Source organism: Sus scrofa, chromosome 17 (genome assembly GCF_054392235.1).
Source record: "Sus scrofa isolate SSC_HxYL_T2T_F1_AM1 chromosome 17, Sscrofa_HxYL_maternal_Yorkshire_Landrace_v2.0, whole genome shotgun sequence".
Taxonomy (NCBI): Eukaryota; Metazoa; Chordata; class Mammalia; order Artiodactyla; family Suidae; genus Sus; species Sus scrofa.
Window position 1 is genome coordinate 56,446,357 of NC_139399.1, and position 10,233 is coordinate 56,456,589.

The 10,233-nt window shown below is 49.6% G+C and overlaps 1 protein-coding gene across 1 annotated transcript; it reads right to left on the reverse strand.

Annotated features, from left to right (window-relative positions):
• Window positions 1–94: 94 nt before the first annotated feature.
• On the reverse strand, window positions 95–9,227 carry OCSTAMP (osteoclast stimulatory transmembrane protein). Its single transcript, XM_013985433.3, has 3 exons — window positions 7,164–9,227; window positions 4,611–5,613; window positions 95–933 (listed from the first exon to the last, which is right to left on the reverse strand). The coding sequence occupies exons 1-3, from the start codon at window positions 7,205–7,207 to the stop codon at window positions 577–579; spliced, it is 1,404 nt and encodes a 467-aa protein (XP_013840887.3). The 5' UTR covers window positions 7,208–9,227; the 3' UTR covers window positions 95–576.
• Window positions 9,228–10,233: the final 1,006 nt, after the last annotated feature.

Here is a 10,233-nt window from a genome sequence, read left to right on the forward strand (position 1 = left end):
GCTCATGGCAACGCCAGATCCTTAACCCACTGAGCAAGGCCAGGGATCGAACCTGCTTCCTCATGAATACTAGTCAGATTGGTTTCCACTGAGCCAGGATGGGAACTCCAAGAAAATTTTAATTACTATAAATAGGTTCAGAGGATTCAGGGAGACATAAATAAGTCCAATTTCAATATTGTCAGGGTGCAAAGTCGCCATCTGCCAGGTAAAGCAGTAGATGCAGATGGGAGCTTGGACAAAGCCCCCACCCTGCCCATCCCCCACGGGCCGGAGGAACTTTGTCTTCACTTTGCATAGCTTGATTCTGTTTATCAAAGACTTTGATGTCCAACATCACATCCCGTCCTATCACATTGCTGCGTGGAAAGTCTCATCAGTAGTTATTACGCAGTTGTTATGCAGATGTAGAAACAGAGGCTCAGAGAGGTCACACAGAGAAAGAGCAGAAGGGCCAAGGTTACAACTCAGGGCTGGGCAACTCCAAAGCTCTTTCCCCTCGGCCCCACTGCTCTCTCTTTGTCCAGGTGTCTAGGGGCCTGTCTAGCCATGCCGGCTGCTTGCTGGGTGTCAAGGTCAGGATGGAGTTCCCCTGGCCAGCTGCTGGGCTTGGTGCCTGTTGTATCTTCGCTGGAGCCTGGCCTGAAGGTGGCGGACCCTCCTTGCCTCCTGGGTCTTGAAGAAGGAGGCAGCGATGCTGTGCCGCAGGCGGCGGGCATAGGTCTCCAGGAGGACCGTGGAGCAAGCCACAAGCTGCAGGGCGCCAGCAGCCAGTGGGGCAGCTGTATGTGGGCGCTGGGCGGGCAGCAGCGGGCAGCCGGGGGCGGTGAAGCGCAGCTCCCACTGGAAGGAGTGGTGGGAAGAGAGGAAGGGGCTCTCTGGAGGCAGCTGGTTGAAGAGGAAGGGGATGAAGCCCAGGACAGTGTATGCAGCCTTCAAAAAGGAGGAAAAGGCCGAGTCAGCAAACATACCCCAGCCACTCCCTTTCTCCCACCAGAGACAGATAGATGCTCATGAGACTGGAGGGGGCCAACTTTCCCTGACATCATCTGCAAAATGGGTGCAAAAGGAACTCCTGCATCCTGGGGTTTGAGGAAGGTCAAACAAGATCAGAAATCTGAAACAGGCTTTTTGAGAAAAAAAAAAAAAAGTACCATACAAAGCTATTTTTATTATTGTTACTCTTTGCGGAGAATATTTTTGAGAAAACCAGCTCATGCTTATCAGCATTTACTCTTTGCTGAGCCCTTAGTGAATACATCAGATGTTCTAGTCCATGGAATAAGCACAATTTTATGAGGTTGATGCCATCAGGAGCATCATTTAACTTAAGGTCATACTGTGGGTTACATGTGGCCCACCCAGGCGTCAGTCCCAGCCAAGGTGGCCCTTAGTTTCCTGCTCATAAATAAGCATCAGGCCCTACAATTTCTTTTCTTTTCTTTCTTTCTTTCTTTTTTTGTTTGTAGGGGCACACCCGAGGCATATAGAAGTTCTCAGGCTAGGGGTGGAATCAGAGCTACAGCTGTTGGTCTAGACCACAGCCACAGCAACACAGGATCTGAGCCATGTCTGTGACCTACATACACCACAGCTAATGGCAATGCCGGACCCTTAACCCACTGAGCAAGGCCAGGGATTGAACCCACATCCTGATGAATACAAGTTGGGTTCGTTACCACTGAGTCACAATGGGAACTCCAGGCCCTACAATTTCCATGGGGCATGTTGGAGCAAGAAGGATGGTGTCCACAGAGGCAGGGAGGTCAGAGGTTAAGCTTTTGAAATTTGGAGCCTGACTTCTTGGTTTGGATCCTGGTTTTAACCAAAGATAACTTCCCCATTAAGCACAGTGCTGGGGACCCATGGCACTTTTAGGAGCCTATGACACTGTTTTATTTTCTTTTGAAATCAGAATTTAAAAATGAACTTTTAGGGAGTTCCCATCATGGCTTGTGGAAAGGAATCCCACTAGTATCCATGAGGATGTGGGTTCCATCCCTGGCCTCACTCAGTGGGTTAAGGATCCAGCATTGCCATGAGCTGTGATGTAGGTCACAGACACAGCGCAGATCTGGCGTTGTTGTGGTTGTGGCACAGGCCAGTAGCTGTAGCTCTGATTTGAACCCTAGCCTGGGAACTTCCATATGCTGCAAGTGCAGCCCTAAAAAGCAAAAAAAATTAAAAAATAAAAATGAACTTTTAGGAGTTCCTGTTGTGGCTCAGTGGGTTAAGAACCCAACATAGTGTTGATGAGGATGCAGGTTTGATCCCTGGCCTCCCTCAGTGGGTTAATAATCCAGTATTGCTGCAGGCTGCGGCGCAGTTTGCAGATGTGTCTTGGATCCCGTGTTGCTGTGGCTGTGGCATAGGCCTGCATCTGAAGCCCTGATTCAACTTCCCATGTGCCACAGGTGTGGCCTTAAAAAAAAAAAAAAAAAAAAAAGAACTTTCAAATTGAAGAATATGTTTCACAATATAATAGTAATATATTTATCATGATATCAACAGTCATTAATATTTTTATGGTGAAAGGAGTCCATGAGAGTAGGGCCCACCAATGTCTCAGAACAGCCCTGGTTTCTGCACTTACAGTTTGGGTGAATTTGGGCAAATTCACTAACTTCTCTGAGCCTCAATGTCATCATCAGTAAAATGACAGTGATAGTAATTCCTGTCTTATAGACTCAAAGTGGCAATTAAATGAGCTGTTTTATTTTCATCAGTTCTGGGATTCATTTTTCCCCCCATATTTTAATATCTTTGAGCTTAAAGTGTGTCTTCAGAATGATATGATTCGTCACTGATTTGAGCAGTTGTGCCAACACATGCTTTCGAGTCAGAGGGTGCCAACAGCAAAACTTGCAGGGTAGGTGTCCACAATATGGAAGAAAATGCTGGAAGTCATAGTGGAGCATCATCAGTGCTCTTGAAGACACGGAGAAGAAACAGGATTAGCTGAAAAGCTGAAGACACTGACAACTCAGCCAGAGTCATGAAGAGTTAGGCTTGAATAAAAGGGTATGTCAGGAAAACCTTCCCAAAATTACTTCACTATTTTTCTTGTTAACTATTCATGAGAAAGAGGATAAAATAAATCTAGCTTAAGTAATCAGTCAACGACTTTATACAACTACAAATACAATTGTAAATGATTAGAAGGCATTGTGTCAGTTTAATTGACAGCATTTTATCTGATGCTGCATAAAATGATGACATGACTTGCAATCAATGGCATCTTAGATTTGCTGAAATAAAGAAGATCAGGTAACATAGCACATTGCCTGACATGTTTATTTACTGTGACTGATGTTAAGAAATGCACCTTATGAAGAAAATTTTCATAGAACAATACATCCTCCTATCACCTGCAATATACTCTAATAAATTTCTACTTCTAGTCTATTCTACTTCATATATAAAAAAAAAAACCCAGTGACCCTGACCCCCTAAAGTGATTAAATTGATCAAATTGGTTCCACGCAGTTTGAAAGAGACTTGCCCAGTACATAATAAATGCTCAATAAATATTAGCTATTAATATGATTAGCTCAGGGTCTGACATTTTGGTATGACTTTTGTGTGAGATCTCACTAATAAAAATAAAAAGATTTGGAGTTCCCATTGTGGCTCAGTGGGTTAAGAATCTGACCCAGGATCCATGAGGATGCAGGTTTGATCCCTGGCCTTGTTCAGTGGAATAAGGATCCAGTGCTGCCATGAGCTGTGGTGTAGGTCACAGACATGGCTCGGATCTGGTGTGGCTGTGGCTGTGGCAGAGGCCAGCAGCTGCAGCTCTGATTCAACCCCTGGCCTGGGAACTTCCATTTGCCAAGTGTGACCATAAAAAGCAAAAAAGAAGAAGAAAAAAGAAAGATTTGTGCCCAAAGAAAAAACACCACAAAAATGGATGAGATAGTAAGTTTTTCCAATAGCAAATAGATAGTAAATATTGTATATGTTACTATTAAAATAGTCAATATTTTAGGCTTTGCCAGCCATACAATCCTATGGCAATTATTCAACTTGGCCTTTGTAAGCAGCCACAGACAACGTATAAGCAGATGGCATGGCTGATCTGAGACCAATAAAACTCAATTTGCAAAAACAGGAAGCTAGCAAGATTGGCCCTAGGGCTGTTGTTTTAGACTCCTGATCTAGAATATTCCTAAGGCCTCCTCCAGTCCGTTATATACAGATGTGAACTCTTAATAAAAACCACTATTTGTCTCACATCTCCTATGCAGCACAGAGCCTACTAGGTACTTCTAGAGACTACAGCCTTTTAAGACTTGAGTGGCGAAGATTGATCCAATTTGTACAAGTGAGAAAAATGAGGCTGCCACACGTGAAGAGTAATTTTGGTGGGCAAATTATTTTAATGTCTGACTATCATTATCCACACCTGCAATCAGGGGTGAGGCCAACCCACTGCATTGGGCTGTTGTAGGAATTAAATGAGTTCACCTGCCGAGGCCTCTGGATCCCATTGCTTGTCCAAGGACCACAACTTGAAGGCAAGTAAAATTCAATTTTGAATCAGGGTTTAAAAAACTCTATCCTTTCCCTCAGGGAAATGACTCTGCCCACCTTCCCATCACTGCACTTACGTCATACTTGATGGTGAGTGTGATGGGCACGGTGGGCAGCTTCTGAGCCCAGTCCACAGCTGCCTGTGCCAGGAGAAAAGCGGCATGGTCCATGGCCACTGTCACAGCTGTGGCCATCAGAAGCAGGGTGAGCATCCCCAGCTTTAGGGGACAATTCAGCAGCTCCCTCTGGGACAGCCTCGGCCGGGTCGCCCAGAGCAGCCAGGCTGGCGGGGAGGCCACCAAGTGTGTGGCCCCGACCTCTGCCAGTTGCTGAGCCAGCTGCCGGGTAGCATAGACGTTATCAAACTGCAGGTTGGTCAGGTAGCGGTGGAGGTACCAGGCCGAGTCCACCAGGAGACCCAGCGTAAAGAGCCCCGTGACCGCCCGCTGGGTCCCCAGCGCTGCCACACGGACCAAGGACTCCAGGCCAGAGAAGTCATCCAGGACCTGCTGAGTGACCTTGAGCATGTGGAGCCTGAAGGCAGAGCCATTGCCTTGGGCCTGGAGTGTCAGGCCTTGGCTGCCCACTTGGCCAGCAGGGCGCAGAGCCTGGGATGCTGCATGCAGCTGGTGAGTGGTGTTGAGCAGACTCTCCAGAGAGCCCTCAGTGACACACCTCAGCACCTGCCCAGCTGCGTGCATGTTGGCCAAGACGTTGGGCACCACAGCAATGGCCAGGGTGGCGGTACTCCAGGAGAGGAGTAGGCTACGGCCCTGCTCTGTGCCCAGGGTGGGCACACTGAGTGCAAACACGCAGCGGGCAGGAGGCACCAGGCTCAGGCCCAGGAAGACCAGGAGGCCACAGACAGTGGCCACCATGGCTGAGGGTCCTAGAGGATAAAGCAGCAAGGATGCCAGCCATTGGTAGGTCAGACCTGTGGCGGCAATGGCCAGGCAACCGCACAGGAGGAGCTGGGTGAGCAGCTGGCCACAGCTGCTTGGGACAGGCTGGGAGAAGGCAATCCAGGCAGCTTGCAGCGGGGCAAGGGCCTTGCAGAGCCCCTGGGACCAGAATCTCCACCTGCACACAAGGAAATTGGAGGGACCTCTATCAGAGGGGTTTGGGAGATCCATGTCCACCCAATGCCCCTGCCCTACAGACTCTTCAACTGCTAACAGCCTCCACCCCTTTAGCCACAGGGGTGGGCACTGTTTTCAGGTGGGCCAATCAGAGCAACCCACCCCAAACCCACATGACCCACGCTGAGCCAATCAGAGCCTTCCCTGGGATTGTTCTCACTGAATTGTCAGGGAAGAATGCAGTCTCTCTCTCTTTTTTTTTTCCCATTTTTTTTTTATTACTCAAATGAATTTATCACATCTATAGTTGTATAATGATCATAACAATCTGATTTCACAGGATTTCCATCCCACAGCCCAGGCACATCCCCCCACCCCCCAAGAATGCAGTTTCAAAGCAGTTTCCATGCAGTTCGTGAGGATGTGAGGAGGACTGTCTGGGCTGCTTGTGTCTGGTGAGGGCAACGGGCCCAAGGGAATGAAAGAGTCACAGAGAGAGAAGCACAGACGACAGAGAGAGAATGAGAAAGAGAAAAGGGAAGGGACTCTATTTCATTTGAATGCGTGGCCTTGGGCAGCTCACTGTGTGACTCTGGACTTTCCTTCTTTGTGGAGCATCGTGTCTTCTCTATAATTTGGAGGATGGGGAGAGTGGACCTGCTGACCTCTGAGGAAATTTTCTCCTCCATTGGCCTTATATTTATTCATCCAACAGATATTTATTAAGCAACTACTATGTGCTAGCCACTGGAGAAATAGGAATGATTAAAACAGAGACTTCCTGCCCTTGCAGAGCTTCCACGGAAGAGTGATGGCAGAGGGACAGTAAGAAGAGGTTGGTTTCTGGATACATTTTGTTGGAAGAGCCAACACGATTTGTGGACTGATTGGCTGTGGATGTGAGAGAGAAAAGGGAGCAGTCAGGATGACAATGAGGTTTTGTGCCTGAGCAGCTGAAAGCACTGAAGATGCTGGAGGAGGTGATGGAAACTGGAAGATGAAGAGGAAGGTATGAAACAGTTGTCTGGGAAAGCAGGAGAATGAATGAACTAGGGAAGTTCTACATGTGCTGGGGGCCCACATGTGGTTAGGGGTGATGAACCGTGATGTTCCCAGCCCCTGATGGCACTTTAATTCGGGAGCAAACCCCCTCCTCCTGTATATATAATTTGTATTCGGAACATGGTAGCTGTTAAAATAATAGCTGATACCATGTACGATACTGGAATGGAAAACCCGTTCTAAGTCATATTGGCGGCCGAGCCTGTGCTGAAAGTTGTAAATGATAAGGAGCCAGCTGCCACATGTTGGGTGCTTCCTCTGGGCTGAGTAGGATGGCATTTCTCATTTAATCCTCACAACAGCCTCCTAGTCATTATTATTACTCCCATTTCACCGATGGGGAAACTGAGGCTCAAATCAATGAGGATTTACCCAAGGTCACGCAGCCAGGGAATGGCAGAGCTTGCGACCTAGGTCCATACCCATCAGGCCTGACTGCTGACTGTTTCCTTGCCTGTGGCCCCCAGTGTCCCAAGTCCCCAGACGTACCCGGTCCTGATGAGGGGCTCTGCTGTCTCCCAGGGGGTCCTCATGTTCTCTGAACAGCAGCGGATCCAGGCAGGCTGGTTCAGGCAGTGACGGCACGTGGAGAGGAAGTGGGGGGAATTGTGTCTTCTAGGACTTGGGAAACCCTGTCACTTCTGTTTTTCTGCCTTTAATTAAGTGCTTCTGGTGGCCCTGCCCCGCCCAGGCTGGGCCCACCTCTTAAGGGGTTGGGCGAAGGAAGGAGGCACACAGGAATGGTAGAAGGTGTGGGAGGAGAGAAAAGGCCTTTTTCAAGCAACATCTCTAATCCTGATAGCAGGAAGGCAGAATTAGTCCCATTTTACAGAGGAGGAAATTGAGGCTCCGAAAAGTCATTACAGCTCATTAGGGGTAGTGCTGGGCCTGGAGCTCAGCTTGACTTCCCCTTTCCCTCCCCCTGCACAGTTATGTGCCCCAAGAGGAGCCTGATCCCTAACTCTCAGGGCGTGGGGACCCACAGGAGACCACTAGACTCGGCTACGACTCCCTCAATCCTCAGTGGCTCTGGTCTCCCCCACAGTGGCTAGCTCCCATCCTGTCTTTATAGCCCAGTGTGGATCTGGCTTTGAACCACAGCTCCGTCCCTCCCTAGCTGTGTGACCCTGGGCACAGGACCTCATCTCTCTCTCTCTCATTCTTTCTGTTTCCTCCTCTTAAAAGAGAGTAATGAGGACTTCCTGCTGTGGTGCATGGGGTTAAGGATCTGATTACAGGCATCGGTTCGATCCCTGGCCCAGCACAGTGGGTTAAGGATCCTGTGTTGCCGGCTCTGTGGTGAAGGTTGCAGCTACAGCTCAGATTCAGTCCCTGGCCCAGGAACTTCCATATGCTGTGGATGAAGCCAAACAAACAAACAAACAAACAAAAAACTGGAAAGGAAGAAAGAGACGATAAGAACAGTTAACATTTAGGGAGCACTTGCTCAGTATTGGGGCGCGGCAGGGGGCTTCTAAATAGCTTTTATTCAAATTCTCTGAATCTTTTCTTCCAACAACCCTTTGTGGTAGGGACTGATTTCTATTCGTCTTCTCAGAAAACAGACCCAGAAGGTGAAGTCCCTTAACCAAGCTGCTCAGCCAGTAACGGTGGAGCCAGGATTTCTGGTCAGCCGTTCTGCTGAGCATCAGCGGCTGGGCCCTACTGGCGGGGAGGAAAGACTTCACGAGGTTCATGATGATGCTGGGCTGCGTCTGACAGTGTTGAGAGCAGGTGCTCAATCTGCATGAATTCCCCATCTGTGGGCTCCATCTCAGTCACTGCCCTCAGGTTCATGTTCAGGCTCTTCTGAAAACCAATCCCTGGAAAGCAAATCCTCCCCCCTCACCACCTTCCCCCCCGCCCTGTGTCTCTGTGCCCAGCACTGCCTGCAGGAGCACTGCCTGTGGGACTACCCGCTCCGGGAGGCCTCACCTGAGCCCCTACGGGATGGATTGGTGTGGGGCAGGGGGAGGGGGCACACTTGGGTGGTATTCCAAGTTCCTGGTTGTTTTCCTTTCTAAGGGCACTGCCTGGGTCACTTGTTCAGGCCTGATGGGGGGTGTCCCACGGCCCAGATAAGGGAAGTGGCATTCTCATAGTCACACAGTTGGATGAGACACCTGTAGCCCTTGGAAGGCCTAACACCCTCCCCAGATCACAGCTCCCCCCAGGAAGCCAGGCCAGCTGCCTAGTCTGGGAAGAAGTGGGCACACAGAGTAGATCAAGAACAGGAAACTCAGGCACCTGCAGGGGCCACCTGAGGTAAGAGCAGCAGGGGTTGGGTGGGGTGGGGGGAACAGTGGTGAACTGACACGTGAGGTTCCTTCAGAAAGGGCAGCTTTTGGGAGTTCCTGTTGTGGCGCAGTGGTTAACGAATCCGACTAGGAACCATGAGGTTGCGGGTTCGGTCCCTGCCCTTGCTCCGTGGGTTAAGGATCCGGCGTTGCCGTGAGCTGTGGTGTAGGTTGCAGACGCGGCTCGGATCCCACGTTGCTGTGGCTCTGGCGTAGGCCAGTGGCTACAGCTCCGATTCGACCCCTAGCCTGGGAACCTCCATATGCCGCGGGAGCGGCCCAAGAAATAGCAACAGCAACAACAACAACAAAGACACAAAGACCAAAAAAAAAAAAAAAAAAAAGGGCAGCTTTTGGAGTTCCCCTGTGGCGCAGTGGTTAAGGATCCAGCATTGTCACTGCAGCGGCTCAGGTTGCTGCTGTGGTGTGGGTTTGATCGCTGCCCGGGGAACTTCTGCATGCCATGGACGTGGCCAAAACAACCACGGAAAAGGTCAGCTTCTACTCTGCTCCAGCTGGGAGTTGAAGCCCCTTGAAAATGAGACCAGACATCACAGGATGTCCAGTCTTTCCAGAGATGCCAGTCACTCCCAAGTTTATGTAAAGGTCTCCAAGTTTTAAAAGCCAGCATATTTAAAAAAATGAAAGACGGTTGTGCAGGCTAATCTTGGCAGGTGTGTGGGCCAAAGCCAGCATGAGGCCTGGCAGTTTAAAGCTCTGTAGGAGGCCTCAGCAGGGCTGATGCAGGGAGCCGTCTAGCTGTTCCTCTGACCTGCGGGGGCCCTGGGCTGGAGGCAGCAGACCTGCATCAGCCACCACTGGTGCTACTTACTGTGCTGTGTGACCTTGGGAAAGACACTCTCCCTCTCTGAGCTTCTAGGTACTCTGCTATAATGCGAATACTAGCACTTCTTAGAGTGGAGAATTCAAGGAGATAATATATGTACAGTGTTCAGTAAATAGATAAATGCTTCAGCCCTGCTCCCTCTGATCCGGGCTGTCAGATTAGCCTGAGTGAGCCCCAGTCTTCTCAGAGCAGACTGAACAGACCTCTACAATGACCCATGGACAGGACTCCTGGCCTGGGTCCCATTCCATAGGAAACCTCAGGGCATTGTGCTGGTCTGAGAGAGGGTCCTGGAAGAACCAGCACTGACCTAGTTTCTACACTGGCACTAGGGAGCTGATTGATTAAGGTCCGTGTTGGTCATTTCCCAAGCGCCTCTAGGGGATGTGAAAGATTTGGGAGGATGGAAGTATAG

Excerpts from the sequence above, each read along its gene's own strand:
- OCSTAMP (XM_013985433.3), bottom strand. The coding sequence starts at position 7,207 with ATGAGGACCCCCTGGGAGACAGCAGAGCCCCTCATCAGGACCGG. Across the intron at positions 5,614-7,163 it reads GAGCCCCTCATCAGGACCGG|GTGGAGATTCTGGTCCCAGG; the intron begins GTACGTCTGGGG and ends CCTTGTGTGCAG. Across the intron at positions 934-4,610 it reads CACTCACCATCAAGTATGAC|GCTGCATACACTGTCCTGGG; the intron begins GTAAGTGCAGTG and ends TCCTTTTTGAAG.